The 27,573-nt window shown below is 38.2% G+C and overlaps 1 protein-coding gene across 2 annotated transcripts; it reads left to right on the top strand.

Annotated features, from left to right (window-relative positions):
- Positions 1-2,099: 2,099 nt before the first annotated feature.
- On the top strand, positions 2,100-27,573 carry csrnp2 (cysteine-serine-rich nuclear protein 2). 2 transcript variants are annotated; one of them, XM_087307523.1, is made up of 5 exons: positions 2,100-2,758; positions 16,020-16,186; positions 20,545-20,807; positions 20,898-21,194; positions 22,643-27,573. In XM_087307523.1, exons 2-5 carry the CDS (start codon positions 16,030-16,032, stop codon positions 23,498-23,500), a joined length of 1,575 nt encoding a protein of 524 aa, XP_087163649.1. In that variant the 5' UTR covers positions 2,100-2,758; positions 16,020-16,029; the 3' UTR covers positions 23,501-27,573. The 2 variants fall into 2 exon arrangements, with proteins under 2 accessions (XP_087163649.1, XP_087163648.1); XM_087307522.1 differs by having other exon boundaries at positions 16,017-16,186.

The raw sequence follows: 27,573 nt of genomic DNA, 5'->3' as shown, positions 1-27,573 counted from the left end.
CTGTTTGCTTTCCCTTACATACATGGCACTTATGAGAATAGTGCTTTAGTGTGCACTTTTGGGTTTTGAAAGTATTTTCCTATGCATTTTATCCCTTAAAGATATATATTTAAAAATGCAAGCCGTGAACAACATCAGCTAAAAGGGCCATCACAACCTTTACTTTTCTGTAATGAATATATGGATATTCATCTTGATTCTTTCTTTTGATGTCCTTCATAGGAGTGTTAGGAGCTTAAGATCTCTTTTAGAGTCACTTTGACACTCTGATTGGTGGATGGAAGAATAAGGCTGGGCAGTTTTTTTTTTTTGTTTTTTTGTAAAGCAGGGGTGTCTAGACTCAATCCTGCAGGGCCGGTGTCCTAGAGAGTTTAGCTGCAACCCTAATCAAACAAACCTGAACCAGCATATCAAGCTCTTACTACATATACGAGAAACTTTCTGGCAGATGTGTTGAAGCAAGATGGAGATAAAATCAGGTGGACACCGGCCCTCCAGGACCGAGTGTGGACACCCCTGTTGGGAAGCATTATGGTTAATGTAGTTTTTCTATTAATTGTGTTTATTTTAGGTTATAAATTTAAATGGATAAAAACAGATTGGTTTAACAAAAACAATTACAGTCTGAAAATAATCTCAGATCTAGAAACGAGTTTGTCTTTAAATGTTTAACAGTGTTACTGGTTAAAATCGATTCCTTCCTTTATCGAGAGACTATTAAGTTGTTAAGATTATATTAGAATGCCTATTAAGATTCTACAGTGGAAAACACTGCAGACAATTCATGGCCATTCAATAAGGCACTGCATTGGTAACATGGGTCAGGCCTGTAGCCAGCCTGGTGAAAGTGGGTGGTTCTTTTTGTTTTTAAAGGCAGACTTTTTTTTTTTTTTTTTTTTACAGCTATTTGGTTCATTTTCTATTTGATTTTTAAAAATTAATATATAATTCATTTTTTTAATTTTAAATTTTCTATTAAATACTGCATTTTAGTGACATTTCAGCACCGTTTTTTTGCTGGATTAGCCTGTCAGATGGTTGAAAAATAGGAATCTGTTAAATTTTTTAATTAAATCTGTTGCCTGTTGTCATTTATTAGACGAATGACAAACTGGTCAGTACATTCAATCTTCCACAGTCCAAATTTGGCCATTTGAATCATAAATTAAATTAGGTAAAGAATAATAAATTATAAAAGTACATTTGAAAGTTACAAATGACAACAAGTCTAATTGGTATTAAAGTTAAACTTTAATATTGGCCGCTTTTGGTGCTTCAAACTTTTTTATTGGTCTTAAAGCCTTTTTCATTGGGTTATCATATATTAATTATGGCATAGGAGTCAAAACAGGACAAAAGTGCTCATGTTTAGGACAAATTCTGGACGTTTGTCAGTGGAGGGTGGGTCTTTCATACCACCCGAACCCCCCCCCCCCCCCCCCCTAGCTATGGTCCTGTGGGTGCACATCACCCAAAAATTAAATTAAATAAATAAAAATAAATAACCTCAAAATCTATATTTGCATATGTAAATTAGCAAATTTTGGACTATTAATATATCTTATGAAATGATTTAGCTTCATTGCCAAAAATAAGGGGCACAAAATATATAACCAAATCAATGAATCTAAATTAATCTCTTATCCTTCTCTTTTGAGTTTCAGGCTGAAATGTGTCCCCAGCATGAAGTTGACACACTGAGCTTCATCTACCTTTATTTTTCTTACATGTGTAATTGTTTTTGAAGTCTTTTCCTAATAGTGCTCGTCTAGTCTAGAGTTTGAGAATGACCCCACTTAGTTTCCATGGAAACCGAACTGTCAAAAAAAGCAAGGACTACAAACAGACCCAGCTAGCTTAGCGTGACTGTCACAGATAAGGCGTCTGTTTGACACACAGTTGCCTTTTATTGCGTTACACGCCTTGTTTCCAAATATAACCGCAGAGAGGAACAATGTCCGTTTTCCTGTCGAAGAAGACGACGTAGTTTCGAATGCTAACAAGCGGTTTTAGAACTACACTTCCCGGCATCCTCTACGCCGTCACGTACGTGACGTCACAATCAGTATATATGGGTGCCGTGCGGCATTCCTTACTCTATTGTTACATTGTAACAAACCGGGGCAGAAGAGAGGCCCATAGGGTCCTCGGGCCGACAGATACTACACATCATTTTTGTTTTTTCTTTCCTTCGGGGTGGAAATATAACGTTGCGATTTGTCTAAACATAGCGCAGAACACAACCACCAATCCGGAGGAAAAAAAGCCCCGAAGGCTCGGCTCTATCTGGTCTTTTTCAATGCAGGCGTTTTAAAGGATCACCTAGAGGTTTTATGTGCATTTATTGGACGCCTCAACGCCAGGATTTGTCATTTCTAGTGAATACGGTCCTTGTCTGCCTTCGTCTGCCCCGTTTTTTATCTTTACAGAGCTTGACTGCAACGTTGAATTCTCGCATAGGCTTCTTAACACACAAACCCCCCATTTACACTCCACGTAAAGACTAATATCCATTGTTTACGATGCTTAAATGTTCAGACATCACTATATCTTCGTGAAAAAGCTGATATTTCCTCTTTGGTCTGGTCATTTCCATGGGCTGAAGTCGCTTTTGTCTGTCATCTCGTAACCTTGTGGAAGTCTAAAGCTGAAATATTGGCTCAGAAAATCCCCAAAGAACAGAAAACCATCCAAATAAAGGAAGCACAGGAACGAGCGACAGATTCGGCGGTTTAAAGGCTGTGTATTTCTGCCCAAGGTAAGTCAACGAGAAAAAGGTTTTGTGTTTCACTTTTGCCTTGTCTTTCCCCATACAGCCCAGCCTACACGGAAAAATGGGTTGATCATTGGACCGGTTGCAACACAGCATGCCATTTTCTGCCCTGTCATAAGACCCTCTATCTGTATTTTCCAATAAAGCATATAAAATCATGGGATTGATCATATGTGATGTGTCATCCCAATCATAGTGGGTCATACTGTGGCAGGCCGTTTTACCATCTATCCCTTTAACGTGAATGTGTTTCAGCACTTCATTTATAAGCACTTTGTCAATCTCTGCTATTGTGTTGGTAAATTGTTTCCCATTGCATTTAATATTTCAGTGACAGTATATTCTAGTAATTAATATACAAATTGTTTTCTTTGATGCTTGATATAATGTGTTATCCTAACAATATTGCATTCAAATATACACCAATCTACTTTATGTGTTTGTCACTAGTTCCAACAGATGTTACTAGAGATATTTCTTTACTCACTTGTGTTTTTCTGGTAGTGGCCAGAAGTCAAATTTGGAAAATGTAGTTCATAATTTGACATGCACAACACTACATATGATGATACTATTAGTAAATCTTAAAAAGCAATGACAACTGAAATACACAGTCATCTATATAATTGGATGTCAAATGTTTGCAAGTTGTTTCTATACTAATAATTGCCAAATAAGTGTCATTAACTTGTTATTTAGTGTGATTACTGAATAAATAATTGCTGAATCTATTATAAATGCACATTATTGGTAAAATAATTGCATTTTAATAGACACTGTTGTGCAAACAGTCATAATAAATCGTCAATTATTTGCCTATTTCACTGCCAGACCCCTTTAATATCCCAGATGCTGGGTGTGTATGGAAGCGGTGCACGGCAGCATCTACAAATAAAAATAATGTTTGCATTTTAAGAAATTGCACCGTCACCTATGCAGTTTGTCCATTGAAAGGCATAGTGTTTGTGTGTGTCACATCTAGGACGAGCTATTTCAGTGCGTACCAGTCAAACAGGCTGATGTGTAGTCAGTTCGGCAAGGTGATTATTCATGCTTTCTGTCCACCTCAAATAGACCACAGGATGTGTGTGTGTGTGTGTGTGTCTGCAAACATAGACCAGCCCACAGTCGCATCATTGCTTTTAAATGACCTGTGCTGCATTCATTCATTTTCCTAAACATGTCATTTCTTGATTTTTTGAGGATTTGCGCTACTGGATTTGCATTTTTGGATTGAAGGAGTGTCTCTGGATGTATGGGATCATATTTATTGCCTCGGGGACCATCTCTGGGATATGTAAATTATGTCAAACATCCGACATATGCCTTTCAATGAAGTTCGTTTGTCATTTATTTGATATGCATTGGATTATTATGTTTGCTTTCAGGCTCATTTTTTGTGCTCCGGTTTTTAATAGTAATGGTCCCCAATAACCGCATGGTACAGTGTGCAGTGCTTTTAAAAGCCGCTTGCCAGTTGATCATAATTCAAAAATGAAGAACTACTGAGTACTTTGCATCAAAAATGGTGTGTTTTATACCAGTTTATTGCATATTTGAGATATCCATGTTTTAGGTTTTGATCATGGAGAATATGTGAACCTGATTTCACCAAGTGGGACATGTTCCTGGGTTAACATCTATGTTGATCCTGGAACAAAATTCCAATCAGCCAATCGGAATTGAGGGCTATGTTTTCCGTTTATGTTATGCTTAGGCTTCGGTTAGGTTTATGCACTTCTATATGATTGTTATCCAACTATTATTCACCTCTGATTTTGGGAATAATTTACCGTTATGGTTGGGTTTAGAGGTAGGGAATAGGTATGGATTATATTTTCCCAACATGTGGCAATGTGTGAAACTAAAATTTACAGTTTTTAGATTCAAGATTAATAGTTTTCTAATGAAAAGTGCTGGTGATTATTGTTATCATTTTAGCATTGATTTATTTAGGTTTTACAATTAAGAGGCCACTTAATAATTCATTAGTATTTTACTGGATTCATTTATTATGTGAATGAGTAAAGTGCAAATTTCAAATTTAAATTTCAGGGCTTTTTTTGCCAAGAAAATCACAGTCAGTCAAAATAACAAATGTTTTCATTTGTTGTAATTGAAAATCAGAGTTTTCCTAGTGATGGGTTGGAGCTGGAAGGGCATCCGTTGCATAAAACATGTGCTGGATAAGTTGGAGGTTCATTCCGCTGTGGTAACCCCAGATTAATAAGGGACTAAGCCGAAAAGAATAATGAATAAATGAATGAAAAATAAGGGTTATTCCATCACATCTCTTATTTATTCTGAAGCTAAAGCATTGGTATGTTGTTGTCTTTAATTAAATATAGAAAATTAATATAAATCTGTCTAAAAATGACACACTTTTGTGTAGAAAACTATGCCGTAAATGACTGTTTTTATCTTAAATTCAGACTAGATTTCATCAGTAGTTTACAGCAGTAGTTCCCAAAGTGGGGTCGCTTGGTGATTTCCAAAAATCTAATTTGTTTTATTAAACTATTAGGATTATCATATTTTATCTATAACCAACAAAATAAAAATAGTAGTTACTAATTACATTAAAAGAACAACATGCAAATAAAAAAACATCAGCCTTTCTATTTCTTTGTGACCCCTGGGGTGATTACGTTATATTAAAGACACAGCACGCTGATTTTATGGCACCAGATTAAAGTTCTGACACCTTTGTGGCACTCGTGAACATTAAAAATACATACAGGCCACAACTGCACATGGAGAATGGTCTCCGAGTGGCGTTCTTCAAAAATAAATGATGAATAGACTTAGGCCTATTGGTTTGTGTGCATCGGTGTGTAAGGACACGAATCACTGGCATTGTAATTTGAGGGGTCACGGGCTGAAAAGTTTGGGAACCCCTGGATTATAAAATAAAACCCACATTATTTTGTTTTTCTACCACAAAAATGGATACAGAATTACCACTGCTCATAAAATGTGTATTGCTATAGGCTCTATTGCAGTTTTATTCTTTCACCACATGACTTTCCACGACCAAAATTAACAAAGCTATTAAAATCTCTTCAACAACAGTAGTAGCAAATCTAAAAAAAAATTAGCAAAGCTCGTTAAAATGTCACATTTTAGCATTCGACCCAATAAATATTGCCTATATACTGTATAAAATGAATATTTGTTCATGATATTTCATGGAAATTCAACTCATTTTCTTAGTAAAAGTCAGGAAATTTGACATTTGGCTTAAAGTGAGAACCATAAATCTGGTAAATCCAGATAAATTGAGAATTTTCAAGTAGTGTTCATTGCTTTTCAGCCAATTTGTTTATAAATGATGACCGAAATGATGGCTCTGTTTAGACGTTGAGTCGGGATGAACTGTAATTTAATTAGGTGGCATGGTGGCTCAGTGATTAGCACTGTCACCTCATAACAAGAAAATCGTTAGTTCAAGTCCCGGCTGGGTCAGTTGGCATTTCTGTGTGGAGTTTGCATGTCTCCCCGTGTTGACGTGGGTTTCCTCCGGGTGCTCCGGTTTCCTCCATACGTCCAAAGACATGCAGTACAGGTGAATTGGGAAAGCAATATTTGCCGTAGTGTATGAGTGTGAATGTGAGAGTGCATGGGTGTTTCCCAGTACTGGATCGTGCCTGAAAGGGCATCCACTGTGTTAAACATATGCTGGAATAGTTGGTGGTTCATTGCACTGTGGTGGCCCCTGATAAATAAGGGACTAACCCGAAGGAAAATTAATGAATGCAATTGAATTACCCTTTGCGAATATTTGTTGTGTATGTTTGGTGCTACAAGCTTCCTCTTGCGTAATTGCATACAGTGACTGTGCTTTACTTTAAGCATATGCATATATATGGTAAAACATATGGTGTTAAGACACTTAGTGCTTACGATGGCGTCCAAAGTTTGGCTTCGAGGATAAATCTTGGCTTGCTATGCTGAATGCACATTAATTGGCAGACCCTGCATTACTTGCTATTGCAGCCTACTTGTAAATAACAGCGTCATTTCGATGCATCTCACTGGATCGCCGTGGTAACATTAATTATAGAAAGAACACATGAAAGCAAGGTTGGTTTCACAGCAAGCTACAAGCGGACTTGTTTCTTAGCATTACTTGTTTCTATGGATACAGTTCATTCAAGAGCAGCGCACCGTGTGTCAGAAACTGATGCGTAAAGCAGCTTATTCTCAATCAGGCATCGCTCATAGTTTGTCGTCCCTGTTGTTTGTTGCAGCTGTTTTTGATGCTTCAAGGACAGAGTGCATTTAATATGAGATATAGCAGATGTTAGCGTGTATGTGGGATTTGAATTCAAGGTTAACAGGCCTGACTATTGAATGAATGAGGTTATAAAGGTGAAAACTTACTGCTATGCATGTTGCAAAACGTACTTCTATTGATACTCTATAAAGGATCAATGGTAAATCTTAGGTTATGAGAACAATGCTTTGAAAATACAGAGTATTAGGTGATGATTGTCATTGTTTTATCATGTTGAGCTTATTATTTAACATTTAAATAGAATCTAGTTTGCAGGCTAAAGCTTAAAAGTTCTCATTTTGTCTTGATTTACTAGATTTGCAAGAGGTTTCGATAATATATTATGAAATGTTTTATACCATAAAAGTTAAATAATATTTCTTCCCAATTTCAAATGAAAAGTTGACATTTCAAGACCCCCCATTGAAAATTGGGTTGTTAAAACCAAATATTATATTTAACTAAATTCACGTTTATTTCTATAGCTCTTTTACAATGTATTTTGTGTCACAGCAGCTTAACATAGAAGTTCTAGTAAATTGAGACTGTGTCAGTCCAGTTTTCAGAGTTTAGGTTCAGTTTAGTTCAGTTCAGTGTGTTTTAACCTTCACTGCTGTTATTCCAAACACTGAAGAGAAAATCCATCGATGCACAGCTCCACAAGTACAAAGCCAGTGACGAGTAACAAACTTCACCAATTGACGAAAGTGAAGCGAAAAAAGCCTTGGCTCTGTTGGGCACGACTATTTCTCCTCTGGCCAAACTTCCTGTGGGGAGCTGCAGTCTAGGCACTGGATATTGTATATTACATATACTGTACCAGAGATGCCCAAACTAGGGCCAGTGGGCCAAAGTTGGCCCTTTGTATCCTTTGATTTGGCCCTCCAGAGGGAAAATGATTGGGATGGCTTAAGGAAATGCCTTTAACAGAAATTCAAATTTATTTTTTAATGTAACCTTTTGTTTGTTTGTTTTATTGTTAAGCTACAAAAAAAGCAAACTGAAATGAAATGTTTTAACTAAATAATTTGGTAAAGGAATTTCATTTTCTTTTTGGCTTAGTCCCTTTATTAATCAGCGGTCACCACGGCAGAATGAACCGCCAACTTATCTAGCGTATGTTTAACTGGGAAGCATCCATACAAACTCATTCAGGCACATAGACTACGACCAATACAGCTTACCCAATTCACCTATACCACATGTCTTTGGACTGTGGAAGAAACCCACGCAAACACAGGGAGAACATGCAAACTCCACACAGAAATGCCAACTGACCCTTCCGAGGCTCGAATCAACAACCTTTTACTCAACCTTCTAATCAGCTACCCACTGTGCCACCGTGTCGCCTTGTAAATGAATCTGATTTTTTTATGCTAGCTGAAATAAAACAAATAAGACTATGAAGGTAATTCAGTTGCGAAACTCGAGAGCTTGCAAATGTAAATGTGAGCACTTGTGATAATAATATTTGTATGTGTAGGTTGAAATGTACACTTACAGCTCTGATGTGAACAGCTGAAATCCTCGATTTGCACACACACACAACAATCCACACACTTGTGTTTTAAATTGGAAGTTGCAGATTAATAGTTGTGCATTTGTAAAATGTCATTCACAAATACAAAGTGACAGACACACGTGTGCAAGGCAAATTTGATTGCATCTTTGCTCTACAACCACAGGTCGGCACTCACAACCTCTCAGATTCGTCAGTACAACTACAAATCTCCCGCGCTCTGACTTTTGCAACACATCTCCCGCGATCTCTGTAGCAGAACTCATCTGTGCACTCGCAGATGCAGAGGCGTGAGCAGCGCGGGGCGGGGGAGGGGCGGGGCAGGTGTAAAGCTGTTTGATTGGCTGATGCCTGACCAATGAACAATGCCAGCAGCCAACAGGACTGAGGTGCAAAATAATAATTTCCCACGATTATTTCATTAGTTAGGGTTTATTTAAACTCTTTTCTGAAGAGATTCTTGTTAAAAATCATAAATTCTGTGGAAATGTACATACCAGTAAAAGAGCAGCAAAGCCAGTTTATTGGCTAGAGCCAGCCAATGAGATGGGGCGTTTCTGTTTGTCAGCACACAGGGCAGCTCACGTTGTTGGAGGCCTCGAGCAATCAGAGGGTAAGTTATGATTTTTAATAATTATCTATATGTTCAATACTGTTAGCTAAGCTAAGGACTGTGCTGGGTGCTTCTCTTGTTTGTTTCTTATATAAGAAAACAGTTTTGAGTTATCTAGGAGCTGCTTTCAATCATGTTATATGGTTCTAAAGATACGATTCAACCCACATGAAATAAGAAGTTGTAATAGTATTTATAGTAAATAATATTACGTTTTTGAACCATACTAACTATAATAAACTGTATTATACTGTATATATTGCAGTATCTACAACTTTGTTAATGAATGCAACAGCACACTGTAGTATTAACTAGCATGAACTTTAATGAATTGAAGTATACTTTATATGTAAAACCTAATACATTTTAAAGCAGTTTCATTTCTTTCTGATTTATACATCTACATGCATTACATCTGATTTAGGTCCAGAACTTGCATCCTTCAACATGATATGTGTGTTCAAAGGAAGAGCAACTAGGTGAGGGAGACAGTGTCCATCGCTCAGCTGAGGGTCCACTTTGAGCATCTCATCTGCAGGGTTAAGCAACATAAGCTGAACAGTCAACATCTCTCTCTATTACAGCGAGCATCAACCAGCTTTACACAATGGCTTGCTTTCTGACCATTAGTAAAGGCTTGAGCAAAGGATTAAAGAGGAGATAACATTTGATGGGTAATGATGAAGTTGGATTTACCACCTCCATCTCATTATGAACAAGGAAAAACCCTGAAATATTTCAATACAAGTAACTAGACATTTGCACTGCACTTATTTGGACTGTAAATTTTATTTGACAAATTACATTCCCTTACAGAACAGGTGTCAAACTCAGTTCCTGGAGGGCTGCAGCTTTGCAAAGTTTAGTTCTAACCCTAATTAAACACACCTGATCAAAATAATTGAGTCCTTCAGGTTTGTTTGAAACTTTCACTTAAGTGTTTTGAAGCAGGGTTGCAACTAAAAACGTGCAGGGTTACGGCCCTTCAGGAACTGAGTTTGACACCCCTGCCTTACAGTAAAGTGTAAAAATACTACATTAAACAATTATCAAAATAAAAGTTGTGTGTGGGTGAGTGTGTGTTTTGTTAAAATCTGTAGTCATCTTGGCAGGTAAAAAAAATAAATAAATGGTCGGCTTCCTCTTGAATGATCTGAATCATTTTGAAGTGTTTGTAGATGAGCTTGATCATCATGTCATCTTTAGCATAAATAACATCCTTTTCAAGCTATGCAGCTTCTCTGAGTTCCTCATCGACTTGAAACATGCTGATCTCTCCTGTCACTCCATCCTTACAGGAAACTGAGAAATAAAGGTAGTAACTTTCATAATTAAAAAAGTGATATAAAGGACACACTGTACACAAACATGTGAATAGATAGATGGATAGATAGATATGATGCAGGTTATAATAACAAAAACCTGTATGATCTGTAAGAAACTGAAACGCCTAGTGTTATTTTTAATTGCTATTAATGTGTGTGTAAATATACTTCAATTCATTAAAGTTCATGCTAGTTAATACTACAGTGTGCTGTTGCATTCATTAACAAAGTTGTAGATACTGCAATATATACAGTATAATACAGTTTATTATAGTTAGTATGGTTCAAAAACGTAATATTATTTACTATAAATACTATTACAACTTCTTATTTCATGTGGGTTGAATCGTATCTTTAGAACCATATAACATGATAGAAAGCAGCTCCTAGATAACTCATAACTGTTTTCTTATGTAAGAAACAAACAAGAGAAGCACCCAGCACAGTCCTTAGCTTAGCTAACAGTATTGAACATATAGATAATTATTAAAAATCATAACTTACCCTCTGATTGCTCGAGGCCTCCAACAACGTGAGCTGCCCTGTGTGCTGACAAACAGAAACGCCCCATCTCATTGGCTGGCTCTAGCCAATAAACTGGCTTTGCTGCTCTTTTACTGGTATGTACATTTCCACAGAATTTATTATTTTTAACAAAAATCTCTTCAGAAAAGAGTTTAAATAAACCCTAACTAATGAAATAATCGTGGGAAATTATTATTTTGCACCTCAGTCCTGTTGGCTGCTGGCATTGTTCATTGGTCAGGCATCAGCCAATCAAACAGCTTTATACCAGCCCCGCCCCTCCCCTGCCCAGCGCTGCTCACGCCTCTGCATCTGCGAGTGCACAGATGAGTTCTGCTACAGAGATCGCGGGAGATGTGTTGCAAAAGTCAGAGCGCGGGAGATTTGTAGTTGTACTGACGAATCTGAGAGGTTGTGAGTGCCGACCTGTGGTTGTAGAGCAAAGATGCAATCAAATTTGCCTTGCACACGTGTGTCTGTCACTTTGTATTTGTGAATGACATTTTACAAATGCACAACTATTAATCTGCAACTTCCAATTTAAAACACAAGTGTGTGGATTGTTGTGTGTGTGTGCAAATCGAGGATTTCAGCTGTTCACATCAGAGCTGTAAGTGTACATTTCAACCTACACATACAAATATTATTATCACAAGTGCTCACATTTACATTTGCAAGCTCTCGAGTTTCGCAACTGAATTACCTTCATATAAGACTTTCTCCAGAGGAAAAAATATTAGAGGAAATACTGTGAAAATTTCCTTGCTCTGTTAAATATCATTTGGGAAATATTTAAAAAAAATTCACAGGAGCGTGAATAAATTTGACTTCAGCTCTATTTATTATATATATAAATAAATATATTATATATACTTTATATTAATATATAAAGTATATATAATATATTTATATATATTATTTATATATATTATATATAATATATATATATATATTATATATAATATATATATATATATTTTATATATATTATATATAAATTATATATACTTTTTATTTTTACGTCTTCTGAATTTGTGTGTGTGATCCATATGCATTCAAGACTACCTGACCTGATTTATTGAACGAATGAGATTATAAAAGTGAATATGTAATGCATTCATATCCTCAGGCTAATGCTGTTCCCTTAGCATTCTTAATCAAAATTCATGAAACTAATCCAGTTTTTATGGATTTCACAAATCTGTGGGATTAAATCCATTATGCTGTGAGTTTAATTGTCACTCATTTTTTTTTCTTCTCTCCTTCACATGATAGAAGTCGACTCTCAGAAAGCCACCACCAAACTGTACTCATTTAGCCCTGTAAAAAGCCATTGACTGTTTAAAAATAGTGTTTAATCGTGAAGAAAATCAGGCATGGAGCCCCTCAAAGCAGTTGTATTACACAGTTCCCTCGGGCTAAGGAGGTGGTCTGATCAAACGTCCCGACTCGGCCTTGTTTGACCTCTCGGGTTGGACTGAGCTGGTCTTGTCATCGGCTTGCAAAGGCTTGTTGTTTGTAAGGTTCCACTGGTTTGAATGGGACTGAAAGAAACCCAAAACAAGATCGCAGTTTTTTTTTTCAGGGCTACTGCTTTCGAGCAGTTACCATGGTGATCGTTGCAGGCTTCATGATTTTTAAGCAGGACTTTCATTCTGGATAAAAAGCGAACGTCAAGCTTTAGGTAGAAAAAATAGGTGACATTGCATAAGCCTCCAGATTGTTTTACGTGGCATTTATTATGTATTTCAGTCGCTGCGGAATGAGATATTTTTATTCAACATGGCAGCTGTTGATCATTTTTGTAAAACTTAAACACTCTTAAATGGTGGCTCAGTGGTTAACACTGTCGCCTCACAGCAAGAAGGTCACTGGTTCAAGTCCCGGCCGGGCCAATTGGCATTTTTGTGTGGAGTATGCATGTTCTGTCCATGATCATGTGGGTGCTCTGGTTTCCCCCACAGTCCAAAAACGTGCGCTATAGGTGAATTTAATAAGCTAAATTGGCCGTAGTGTATTAGTGTGAATATGAGTGTGTATGGGTGTTTCCCAGTACTGGGATTGTATCTTGAAAGTCATTCGCTGTGTAAAACATGCCATTATAGTTGGTGGTTTATTCCGTTGTGGCGACCCCTGATAAATAAGAAACTAAGTCGAAGGAAAGTGAATAAACAGGGCTCTAGACTAACTTTTTGTTCTGGTTGCACTGGTGCGCCTAACTTTTTTCTTAGAGCATCAGCACAAAAGTAATGTGCACCCAAATTTTTGACTGAATCGCATTGTACCCAATTTTATTCATTCATTTTCTTTTTGGCTTAGTCTCTTAATTAATAAGGCGTCGCCACAGCGGAATGAACCACCAACTTATCCAGCGTGTGTTTTATGCAGTGGATGCCCTTCCAGCCGCAATCCAACACTGGGAAACACCCATACACTCTTGCATGCACACACATACACTACGGACGACTTTAGCGTATTCAATTCACCTAAAGCACATGTCTTTCCACTGTGGGGGAAACTGGAGCACCCGGAGGAAACCCACGCCAACACAGGGACAACATGCGAACTCCACACAGAAATGCCAACTGGCTCAGCCGAGGCTCGAACCAGCAACCTTCTTGCTATGAGGCGATCATGCTACCCACTGCGCCACCATGATTCTGTATACAATTTTCTATTCATATTAAGGATCAAGAAGGCTAGATTATGAAAATGAGGTATAATTTTACATCAACAAAAACATCTTGTGGTAGTGTGCTTGTTTAATAAAAGTCTTTGTGATTGTAACATTTAACATGCAATAAAATGACATCAAAAAAATTATTTGTTGTATTTTTTTTATTCTTTGTATTTTCAAGTAAAATTAACTATTATACTCTTATATGCCAAAATGCATTCAATAATTTACATATTTATAAATTGCTCTATTCATTCATTTTCTTTTCGGCTTAGTCCCTTTATTAATCTGGGGTCGCCACAGCGGAATGAACTGCCAACTAATCCAGCATATGTTTTATGCTGCGGATACTCTTCCAGCTGCAACCCATCACTGGGAAAAATCCATAAACACTTACTCACACACGTGCACTACAGACAATTTAGCTTAACCAATTCACCTATACCAGGACTTGTGGGGGAAACTGGAGCACCCGGAGGAAACCCACGGCAACACATGCAAACTCAACAAAAAAATGCCAACTGACCCAGCCAGGGCTTGAACCAGCAACCTTCTTGCTGTGTGGCATTTGTGCTACTCATTGCACCACTGTGCTGTACTTAATTGCACTGATTAAAGAATAACTATGAGATTTTTTTTAGTTGCACCATTATATGTGCAAGCAAATTGGTTGCACTTTAGAGCCCTGATGAATGAACACTCAGAAATTATTACAGTTCTAAAAATATCTACGTTTTTAAAAGGTATTCATATTTTTAAACAAGGTTATTTTTAATTCAATCAAATTAGATTTGAATGAAATTTTATTGCATGTTCTCCCTGTGTTCGTGTGGGTTTCCTCCGGGTGCTCTGGTTTCCCCCACAGTCCAAAGACATGCGGTACAGGTGAATTGGGTAGGCTAAATGAACCGCCAACTTATTCACTTATTCATATGTTTTATGCAGCAGATGCCCTTCCAGCTACAACCCAACACTGGGAAACACCCATACACTGTTGCATTCACACACATACACTACGACCAATTTAGTTAATTCAGTTCACCTATAGCACATGTCTTTGAACTGTGGGGGGAACCCACACGAACACGGAGAGAACATGCAAACTCCACACAGAAATGCCAACTGAACCAACGACCATCTTGCTCTGAGGCAATCGTGTTGCCGACTACAACACCATGCTGCCCTAAATTTTGCGATATAAGATTAAATAAAATAAGATTTTAGATATTTATATATTGCATAATTCTAATTTGTAGAACAAATAAATAAATTCGAAGTTTAATTTGTATGAACAAATATATATAATTTATAAAAATTTATATTTTTAATATTACAAAAATATCAACATATTTACCAAATTGATTCTTGTACTGATAAAAGCACAAAATAATTTACCTGCTGTAGTAATTATGCATAATTACATGCAACTAAACCTAACTCTTAAGTATTTAACTAATAGTTAATTAATATTACTCCCATTTTAAATGTAACAATCCTGTTTCTATATGCACACACACACACATACATATTTGCATATAAATGTGTGTGTGTGTGTGTGTGTGTGTGTGTGTGTGTGTGTGTGTGTGTGTGTGTGTGTGTGTGTGTGTGTGTGTGTGTGTGTGTGCATGTATAAACAGGTCTTTGTTACATTTAAAATTGTAGTAATATTAATTAGCTATACATTTATTCATTCATTTTCCTTCGGCTTAGTCCCTCTATTTATCAGGGATCACCACAGCGGAATGAACCGCCAACTATTCTAGCATATGTTTTATGCAGCTTATGCCCTTCCAGCTGCAACCCAGTACTGGTTAACACCCATACACCAATTTACCCATACACACAAACATACACTCATACATGTCTTTGGACTGTGGGGAAAACTGGAGCACCCAGAGGAAACCCATGCCAACACAGAGAGAACATGCCAATTCCACACAGAAATGGCAACTTGCCCAGCCGGGACTCGAACCAGCAAGTGCTAACCACTGAGTCACTGTGCCACTAACTATATGTTAATTTTATACAGTATGAGAATTCTGCTATATAGTTTACATATGATATGAAGCCTCCAAGTACTGGGTTGGGGCTGGAAGGGCAGCCGCTGCGTAAAACATATGCCAGAATAGTTGGTGGTTCATTCCGCTGTTGCGACCCCTGGTAAATAACAAACTTAGCTGAAGGACAATGAATGAATGATACAAAGCTCATCCTCTTTTGTCATAACTGTTCATGTTGGATTTCTGTGGTGATATTCTGTCAGTCAGTCAGTCAGAATAAAGCATGTACCTGTCTGTATTGCCTTCAGAAGCAGTGTTTCCATGGAGACAGTGTCATCTCGCGGCCTGAAGCGCAGATTCGAGGAGGTGGACAGCGGCTCGCCGTGCTCCACACCCAAAGACTCAGATGATGACATCTCCAGCAGTGACAGCGCTGACAGCTGCGACAGTCTCAACGCTCCCTCCAGCTCCCTCACACGTAAGACTAACTAACAACTTAATCTTATATGAGTTCAGTGTTATGGAGGCATCCTGGCAGTAAGTTATGAACGGGCCGCAACAATTGTCCTGTTATAAAAATATTAGAGAGAATACAAACACTTGTCTGTATATGAGTGAGCCGGTGTGTTTTAAATGGTGATTTTATTTATTTATTTTTGTCTTGATTGTTTTAAGATTTGCATCTCCAGTCTGTAAAAGATATGGATGTAGTATCCGTGACGTCACCCATAGGTTTCTGATGAACATAAATGAAGCTACAAGTAGGCGAGGCCAACCATCGCCATTTTGTTTGCGTGGCATCGCACCGACCGGGGGATACCAAACAAGCACGGAGAGGCGAAGCGTGAGCTGAGCTACAGACGCCTGCTAGCATTTTGCTTAGACAGGCTTTTCTTTGGGAGAAACGTTTAATACCTCATTACCTGCGACTTGTTTATGTTCTGACCACATGTGCTTGGTTGTCAGAGATGGCAAAAGTACACACATCTTTTACTTAAGTAGAAGTACAGATGCTCATGTTTAAAACGACTCTGGTAGAAATTGAAGTACTGACTACACTTTGGTTCTCAAGTAAAAGTAAAAAAGTACGGCCTGAGGGTGGAGTCTATTCTAGCCTTTTTGAAATGATGAGTCACACACAAATGCCGTTTGCACCTATACATACACAGTGACACCATGTGGCCGTGGTGATTATAGCGGTTAAAAATTACATAGCGATTTTTCTGTCTTTATTACCAACATGCTCTGTTTTAAAAACGCTTTAAACTCATAAAATTGATTATTGAGGTGCAGCTGATCACAGAGACTTGTAGCAAATGTTTTAATCCTAGTTTCTTTGCAAAGAATGTTCCGTGGACATGTGTATACATGTTATTGTAGAGACATGGCAAGTGTCAATCAATTTGGTTGGCGGGGAAACCATACTCCTGTACCTACACATAGTTCTGTCCAAACAGCTTACAAAAGAGGATTTTCATCATAGGTGCCCTTTAAAGTTGCTATTTAAACTGCTGTAAGGCTGTTAATGTTAACCCCTGTACTTTAGTCAGTTCATGCATAAGGCTGTCACATTTCTGCTCGTTTGTAAGAACCACCATAGCCTAATCGAGATTTTTAAATAGTTTTTTTAGGATGATAAAACTACTATACAACATAGTTTAGACTATGTTTAAGGTTTAGGTTATTTTTTTTTTTGGCTGAGAGTACAATATCATCAATGGATTGTTCCCCAAACAGTTTAGATTATTGATACAGGTCATAGAGGTTTGATTTTCCTATTATAGAAATGTAGGTCCAGGACATAAAAAGGATGTTGATTGAGGTCCTTCTTGGACTAATTTACATTGAGATGAAAACTTGTTAACCCTTTAACTGTGAGTCCTCATGTTGAACATGACACTCCTTGTTTTGGAATGCATACCTACACTGATTTATTGTATTTACTGCATTTTTTAAGATAACTGGTTGCAAACAATTTATGGGCTGAATTTAAACAAGCTAATTTTATTTGGTAATGTTCAACATAATTTGCCCATATAAAACTTTTGCAAATCTAATTATTGTTTTATTTTAGTGTAAAGTTGGTCTCTGTATAAAGAAGAGACTTCAGCATTAAAATAAATGAAGACAGGGTTTTAAAGTTATAAATGCTTAAATTTACTGGAAAGAAAAAATAATTTATGAATATGAAATTCTATAAATATTGTTTTATTTTGTGTATAAATCATGTTTACACTCAAAAAATGTGCAATTGCCGCTGTTAAAAAACCAACAGTTTGGCTCAATGGACTCCTGATTTGCTGCTTATTAATAGTTAGTAATGTAGTAGTTGAGTTTACTGGGTAGGATTAGGGATATAGACTAAGATCATGATTTATATGTACTAACAAACTGCCAGTATTTTAATGATAGGCAGGTAATAAGCCAGTAGTTAATAGTGGGAATTGGTACTTAAACTAAAGTGTTACCTAATTTGTTTATCCATACTTCTTTCACTGATCCATACACACCTTTCACAATATAAATTCTATCACAAAACTGGCAGCAAATATGAAACAATAGCTCTCATGAAATGTGAATCGACAAGTTTATAAAAATATTTAATTATAATATATAATAGTACATTTTGGCGGCGCAGTGGCGCAGTAGGTAGTGCTGTCGCCTCGCAGCAAGAAGGTCACTGGTTCGAGCCTCGGCTCGAGCTGGGTCAGTTGGCGTTTCTGTGTGGAGTTTGTATGTTCCCTCTGCGTTTATGTGGGTTTCCTCTGGGTGCTCCGGTTTCCCCCACAGTCCAAAGACATGCGGTACAGGTGAATTGGGTAGGCTAAATTGTCCGTAGTGTATGAGTGTGAATGAGTGTGTGTAGATGTTTCCCAGAGATGGGTTGCGGCTGGAAGGGCATCCGCTGCGTAAAAACATGCTGGATAAGTTGGCGGTTTATTCCGCTGTGGCGACCATGGATTAATAAAGGGACTAAGCCAAAAATAATAATATGATGGAATAGTACATTTTGCAATATAAAATTTGACACCACCCACTAGGTGGAGGAGCTTGCTAAAAGGTTTTGAAGTACTTTCCCTTGGTAGTGCATTCTCCAATTTCAAAATCTGTCTTAACACAATGAATTTCATACTTTTCAAATGACAGCTTTCAAGTCATATTTAAGCAGCAATCTTCTGCTTGAAAATATCCCTCCTGAAGCAAATACAGAAGTAACTGAAACTGTAATTCATCGCAATTCCGCTAGTCCTGGCTCCATAATAAAGCAAATTTCTATTGAGCCCACTGTTAAAATTGGCCAACTTTACAGCAGAAAAAAAGGTGTTTACAGCCTCGATCAAAGAACGATTTTGGTTCATATAGCTAATATTACCCTTCAAGACAACTGTGAGGGGCGTGAGTTTTTTTATAACTCATCCATGTCCTTTATATTAGGTTATATTAAGTCTGCATAATTAAGGGCGTGGCCACTTGAGTGACAGATAGGTCTTGCTGGTCGCCGTCTCTTCACCTTAGCTGACTCCGGCAGATTAGCCGCTGAGCTCGGCATATACATTGTATTTTCGTGTTGTTTTATGTGGCTTAACACAGTCAGTTGCCTTTTGGAATTATTTCCTACAACTATCAGATGATACGGCATGTTGTGTGCACTTAATTGATTGTGCTCACAAACCATTCACATGGCCTCCATTTCCCAGGTGAGTGCAAATTAAATGCTTATACCATCTTTATTAATGTATTTGTTCTCTTTAAGATCATTTATCATTTATATTTTTCTTTAGACTAGTAATGCACTCCAGAATCTGACAGATTGATTAGCTGTAGGCTCTAGAACCGTCATTTGAAACGCTGTCAAACAATGTTATGCCTGGATTTCATAAATAGTGTGGTAATATAAAACTTTTATTCAAAAGTAATGCAAAGTGTCAGTTTCACAGCACAACTGTGAAACTTGTTTTTTCTTTTCGGTCAACTAGTTAGGCGGTTTCTGTCCCCAGAACATGATGAGACCAGGTCTGAAAAAGCAGTTTACCCTGCTGACCGCAACCCTTCATTTGCATCTGAACCCACCTACATGCTGTGAAATGTATAAATGTATAGTGTTTGCTGTGCAGTTTACAGTTTGCTTTCGATGACGCCACAGCCACGCTGAGTTCTTCTTATTAAAAAGGATTCTGCTTTGAAGACAACCGAAAGATTCTCCCTGGTTTTTTGGGCTCTTAGAAGTTTACAACAATAGACTTGCATTAACTAGCACAGACTATATTTGAAGTGTTTGGAAGTAATTTGCGTTTTCCTCCTGTAGAAAAACGTCATAAGAACAATGCTTAGTGGATCAATGTGTTACAACAGTGTTTTTAAAAGTCTAAACTCTTTATTGCTATAGTGTACAACCAAGCACATGTGGTCAGAACACAAACGAGTTGCAGGTAATGAAGTATTAAGCGTTTCTCCCATAGGAAAGCCCATCTAAGCAGAATGCCAGCAGATGTCTGTAGCTCCGCTCATGCTCCGCCTCTTTCCCCTTATTTGGTATGCCCCGGTTGGTGCAATGACACGCAAACAAAATGGCGACGGTTGGCCACGCCTACTGGTAGCTTCTTTTGGGTTCTTCATAAACCTATGGGTGACATCATGGATACTACATCCATATCTTTTACAGTCTATGGTCATATCTCATTTATGTATTTCCACAATATGTGATGAGTAAAAAGTGATAACACTTTTAAGTAATAATGTGAGACTAAATGTAAACCACATCATTTCATTTAGGTTGAGTATGATAGCTTTTTTGTAGATTGTTGCTTACAGTGAATCTCTGACTTGTTTCTGTAGCCCCCTCCATTCTCAGAAGGCACAAAGTGTCTTTAGGACGTAAGCAGGTTCGCTTTGACGCAGTGACAGTCTACTACTTCTCCAGAAGGCAGGGCTTCACCAGTGTGCCCAGTCAGGGTGGAAGCTCCCTGGGCATGGCAAGGCATCACTGCGCTATACGACATTACACCCTTGGCGAGTTTGCACGAGAACAAGAAAGCAGCCACAAGCATGTACTTCGTCAACACTTACGGCAAGAAAAGCTCAACGCTCGCAAGCTAAAGGTTCGTTTTATGCCAGCTTCCCTAGTCCCTACAGGATTCTACCTTTGTGGTTTTGTTTTGATTGTAAGATTTTACCTGCCTTTTCCCCAGCTGACACGGAACGGAACTGTAGATTGTCCTGAAGCGGAGTTGCTTACCTTGGACGACATATCTGATGAGGATTTGGATGTTGAGAGTGTAGAGGTGGATGACTGCTTCTTCCTGCAGCCCCTTCCAACCAAACGCCGTCGAGCACTACTGAGGGCTTCAGGTATCGCCCGAATAGATGCCAGAGAAAAGGCAGAGCTGCGTGCCATTCGTTTGTCCCGGGAGGAGTGTGGTTGTGACTGCCGATTCTATTGCGACCCACGGCACTGCGGCTGTAGCCAGGCTGGAATTAAGTGCCAGGTAGAGTACCCACTTGGTAGTCTTGAAAGTCAGACAACAATAAGTTGTGTAAATTTAAACCTATTTTATATTCCTGTCAAGTGTATGTAGTTTCTGTTCATTGTCGTGTACCCTACGCCATACTCTCAGGCTGTATTCGAAATCGCTCTCTATACCCTAATTCACTCTTCCCTACATTAGTTCACTAATAAAGTCCACTCAAAAGAGTGCACTGGAAAGGATGCAGTTTGTTTGTGCTTTTCTGGTTGATAAAAATAAACCTCTGGGTCAGACCCTGTGATAGTTATTTAACACTTGGCAAGCTGTCTATTAGTAATGAAACTAAGTATTTAGATTTCTGCTATGTATACAGATGCTAATTCAATATTTAAATAATACATGATATAAAACAATCACACCAATAGGATTCCGCTGTGTAATTCATTCGGCACATAAGCCGTCTTAGTGGATAATGAGTGTTCTCTAGCCATTTCGGTTGTACACTCGTTAATGCGATCTATTAGAAATTAGTATTACTGTTTATAGGGTATACTGTAGGGGTGATTTTTTGATACAGCTCAAGAATTGAGTTCTGAGCCTGTCCTTGCATACCTTCCTGTGATCATCAAATAATCTTCAACATCTTGATCAGCTGGCTCAGTTTTGTTTGATTGGGGTTTGAGAGGAAACTTGCAGGATTGTAGTGCTCCAGGAGCTGGGTTAGTGATCACTGCTCAACACAGTGGAATAAAGTAGTTCTATTCCAAAGTACAATTTTGTCAGTGCAATTGCAGGGCTATGCATAAAAAATATTAATGAACCGGAAAGAAAATGGAGGTTTAAATGTTCAACGTGGTTGGCTTAATGCAAAGCCTATTACATAAGCTACGGCATTCAGTCGATACAGGAATTTAAATTTGCTTTTGGCCCAAGGGTGTCCCCTGCTCCTCCTGGGTGCCATTTACAATAGTGCATTTTTTTATTTTAATTAAGCATTTTAGAATGAAAATGCTCCAAGAGGTGGTAGATAAATCCGATAACCCGAAATCCGAAAACCGATAATCCGAATCCGAAACGATACACAATAGTCAGTCTAGTCAGAGGGTAGATAGCTGTGGCTCCATTTTCAAAAATGTGCATTTTATTCTGTCCTTAATAAAACATAACTCCCTCATTTCTTAAAAAAAAAAAAAAAAGGTTAAAGATGCCAGAGTAGTGTGGACAATAGACATCACACAACTTATGTGTCTTAAAACAAAACGACACCTTGGAGGGCCACCTTCTTGCAGAGTTTTTATTAGAACACCTGCCTGGAAAGGACTTTTATTTTGTAGTTTAGGTGTTCTTAATTGAATCTGGAGCTTAATGTTATTGAAAGGTGGCCTTCAAGATGCATGACTGAAAATCACTGATTTAGCATATTTAAAGAAAAGGCATTAATTTAATATCTTTGTTACATTGTTCCAAAGGTGGATCGTATGTCCTTCCCATGTGGCTGCACCCGCGATGGTTGTGGTAACTCCGCTGGCCGCATTGAGTTCAACCCTCTCCGTGTGCGAACACACTATCTCCACACTATCATGAAACTTGACCTAGAAAAGAGAACCCTGTTGGGTGTTAGGTCTGGAGAGGACTGCGTGGAAGAGGCAGAGTTAGTCTCCTCACCATCTCTGTCTCTCTCACCGTTGGACTCAGATGTGGAAGTGGAAAGCCAAAGCATTCAGGAACTGCAAGAGGAGCAGTGTGATAGCCTGGAGCGTGAGAACGAGACAGCCGTGCTTCATCTACAGAGTGCAGAGGAGCGGGAAAGGAGACTGGAACAGGAGGAGCAGCAGGTCGAGGAGACCCAGGCCACCGATCCAACCCTTTGCCTCTTACAGGGTGCCTTGACCAGCCAGGCTGAAATGGAGGGCATGGAACGTGTTGAAGGAGTTCTTCTAGAGGGGCCTTTTCCTGAAGGTGCCACCCTGCTCTGTATTACAGAGAACCACGCAGATGAACAGACCCAGCAGAACCTGCTCAAAGACCCTGCTTCTGTCCTCTACTATCAGGTAGGTCACGTAGAGACAGCAGCCTTTGAAACGCTCCCTGCACAAGTAGAGGAGGTGGTGAGCGAAGGTGGGGATCCAGAGATGGAAAGCGATCGGCAAAAACAAGAAACCTGCGGGCAGGATTCGGCCAAGAGCTTGTCTGTCGAAGTACCTCCACTTCTCGAGGATGGGAGCGAAGAGCAACTAAGTCCAGAACAGGCTTCAAATGATGGGGAATGCCTCGAGACGTGCCTGGCACTGGATGAAAAGGCAGTACAACTTCCTCCAGAAGTCTAGAGCCCATCACCTCTGCAGATGTTTTGCACAAGTTAGTCATTCAATTCAAAGAGAGCCTACTTTACACAGTGTGATATGTTACAAGACTGCGTAATGTCATTAAATGTTAAAGAATCAAGTTACCGTCATGGGTTTGTATCCAATTTAGCTGGAGAAAAGCATGTACTGTGTTTGAAGTAGGTTGTCTGTGGTAAAATAAGTTATTAAAAAGAAAAAAAACAGAATAATTTATTTAAAAAAAAAGAAAGAAAAAGAAACAAGAAACTCAAGAACAGCAGAGATCCTGGTCAAGTCCTGAACAGGTGTTGTTTTTTCCAGTATGGTATTGGTTTATTACTTGATACTGGTTGGAAAAGTGGCCTTTTATGTCGAGGAGCAAGCATTTTCAGGATTATCCAATGGCTTCTCATGGCCTTTCTAGTTTGTAGAGTTTGTGATAGTGCACCCCAACAACTAATCGGCACTGTCAGGAGGGTATATGCTAATCCTACATTCATGTCTTGTTGGAATTACTGCAGTTTGATAAATATAAGCTGTGTATATACTTGGAAATGTTCATAAATGTATCCAATCACAGCCTTGAGCCTATAACAAAAGATGTCAATTAAAAAAAGAACTACAATAATCTTGCAATGGAGCTTTATAAAGTGTACAGATTCTGACCTTGGAATTACGCAAGTTTCCAAAGACACAAATAGATTTTAACACTCAGTGATGGTAATACAGCCAGAGCGTGAATGCAAAATTAGTAGTATACATAAGGCTAATGCTAACTCAGTGCTAACGTTAAGAGAAGGGGTTGCTAACTTTGGAAAAGGGTGTTGTTTTTAGCATCCTTCCTGTGAATAGACCCACCAATCCTGGAAATACTTGGTTTTCATGTACTGTACAAGTGTTTTGCTAAGAGCTAGCATGAAGATGAGTGAAAAAGCTGCTTGTTCTTTGTATGCACGTCAAAAACTTGATTCATTTGAACTTGCTGAAAAGGGGATCAGGAGGATGAATGAATGTGCAAGCACTTTGCACAGCAGTTCTATACTGATTTATCGTAGTCTTGACCTGACACCGTTTGAAGCTGTAGCCTACCGTCCCAGTTCGCGGACGTTTATTTATTTACCACCGCTTTGTATTGTGGGGGCGAGGACAATGTGTGTTTGAGTACTGTCATTTACAATCATTTATTTTTGTATGTATGTGAGTGAGTTTCTGTCAGTTTTTTTAGGAGTGAATGGGATACACATTTATTGCACATCAAGCCTCTAAGGATTACAGGAAAGATTCTAGCTGTAATTTTTCTTTGGGTTGCATTGGTTGAATTTTACAAAAACATGTTAAGGTCATATTTCTCCCCAACCTCTATTTTTGTTTTGTTTTGTCTTTGTAGGTGTTCAAGTGTAGCATTAAGGGAAGTTTATAAACTAATTTTGAGGGGATAAAATGCTTATAATTGATCACGCCGGGTTCCGCATTAGCCAATTCATGATTCACCAATCATACGATTCCTAAGTCTCCATAAGTAACCTAAGTTCCATACCACAGTCATCTTAGTTTTGAAGAATACCCCTTTCCTCCCCTACTCCTCCCCCTTCAGCCCAGTGGTTAGCACTGTTGCCCTACAGCAAGAACGTCACTTATTCTATGCTTACCAAGCCAGTGGACGTTTGCAGAAAAGCTTGTAAAATTTGCCGCCCATAAGTGGTACTAGAAGAATTAAAAAGGTAATTAAAGTGATTTTTATATGACAGTTCACTGTAACTGCTAATTTTACATCATAGATTAAAGTAATTACAGGCTTTCTAATTGATAAATAAGCCTACAGCCTAAAAAACCTTGAACCCTGTTAATGCTGCTTGCAGCTTTATTTAAATTGTAACATTTTTACCAGCACATTTGTACTTCAGGTCCCCATTAGCATAATTTATTTTGTTCTCAATGAATTCTATGACTTCAGTACAGTATTTTTTAAACCTTAATGAGAAATTTGGGTGAAAATATGGTTCACTTTAACAATTCTAAAAACCTTAATAGTTCTACAATGTCAAAATAAAACTTGAAATATTGCTTATTTCCTCTAGCACTGAAATATGACACGTAACATGTTCTTGATAGATTTCATGAGATCGACCCAACCCAATCTCAAAATGTGCATGATAAAATAATAAGGAATTGCAGTGAGATTGTGTTGGATTGAATTGCATGTGTTCAACCTTTAAACCCAGTACTTAAAATCCAGTGTGAACTTCTATATCTTGAAGGCCTTTATGTACTTTACGACAGCAAGAAGGACTTTGAGGAGACTATATATTGTAATGGTTACTCACAAATTCTTAGTTTAGGGCCTAAATTTCGTCAAGGTTTATCAAAGTAAACAATGCACCTCATTTGAAATGTCCAAACCCTCATTTAAACCATGAAGTCCATCCTCCTCCCCTGTTTAACCTTGTTGTTCTTCCCTATTGGCTTTTTTTTAATGGTCAATCCCTCTTGTTTTATAATATGAATAATGTTAATGAACATTTTACCTAAATGCTTTCTGTTACAGTTTTTGTTGTTGTTGATTTCTGTTAACTGTTTAAGACAAAGTAATAATCTGAATGGTTACATGAAAAAGTGTGTCTTCAAATAGTATGACTGTGATGTTGCTAAATTATTTAAACTTAAGAAACCCAAGAAAGCAGTCATTTTGCAGTGCGAATGTGTGTGTGTGAGTGTATGAATGTGTATGCCAGAAAGATTCTTGTTGGGGATCATTGTATTTCAAAAGGTGCTCTTATCTTAGTTTTTACATAACCATATTAACACTATATGTAGAGAGAGAGAGAAATAATTGTTAAAAGTCAGACACATTGTTGGTTGTACATGCAACTGTTGCAGTTATTTAGCTGTTTCTGGTTTATTCAACCCTGGCTCATTCTGATTACGTACCCGTATGTACATTTCTGGAGAGCGCCAAATACGTCCCAGGAGCAACTTTTTTTTGCAGTTTCTGTTTTCGAGAATACAGAGGCTGCTTTGTACGCTTTTTCAGATCTCAAATTTCTTTCACAAGTGCAATTTGTGCCTGCTGTTCTCATATAAATCCACTAAAGGCCGCTGTTGAGTGACTGACCAACCGACCGATCCCCCCACCCTTCCTCTTCCCTAGGCCCAACCAATAGTGTTTTTAAAAGCACCTATTTACCTGCCCACCCCCTTCCCTAAACCCAACCGCAATGTCGAAAAGCAATTTAGAAAAGTCTTACTTGCTTTCTGGAATCGTTCTTCGCCAGACTCGAACTCCGCTCTGCATCTCAAACCCACTGATGTATGTGTCGAGCTACAGGACAAACTGCTAACAGTGGGAAAGCCATCCATAAGGAGGCAAGTGAGAAAAAGAACAGCATCATACTCATAGCGTTCATTTAAAAGACAAAATGTAGCCATCTGTAGCTCTGGCTACATAAATTTGCAATCTCCAGAAACGTATTTAGGGCTACGCTTTCAGAATGAGCCTATGTTGGGTTTATTCGTGCTTAAACACTCTTAAGTCATAAAAAAGGAGCTTTGTTATAAACTAATAATGCACTGTAAAAAATATTGGGTCCACACAATTCCTTTATGTTGTCCCAACTCAAATCAATTAATTCAATTTTATTGTTTTTACAAATTTAAGTGGATCAAACATAAAACATTTAAGTTGTTTCAAAAAACCCTAAAAATTTTGTTGACTCAGCACATTTTTAACAAAGTCCCTTTAAGGCAAGTCATTTCACTCGGCGGCCATCTTTGAAATGCCTCTCGGGCAGTATGCTCAGGCATTAAATGGGGAAACATCAAATTCTACAAGCCAAGCTTACAGTTAAATTTCATATTAGAAATCACCAACAAAATTAAACAGCAGCTGTCTCCATAGCTTCATTTATAAATGTTTGAATCTAACAAAATCTGCAGAAACTCTTGTCTGGTCCGAGCCCCTCCCCCGGAGAATCCTCAGTCGATAGACCCTTTTCACATGATGTCACGTGGTGACGTGTTTTACTCCACGCAGTGTACAGCATCAATGTTGTAATGTGATTAAAATATTCATTCATTCA

Source organism: Danio rerio, chromosome 23, assembly GCF_052040795.2.
Source record: "Danio rerio strain M-AB ecotype USA chromosome 23, GRCz13ab, whole genome shotgun sequence".
Classification (NCBI taxonomy): domain Eukaryota; kingdom Metazoa; phylum Chordata; class Actinopteri; order Cypriniformes; family Danionidae; genus Danio; species Danio rerio.
This window is presented reverse-complemented; position numbering and strand designations above follow the sequence as displayed.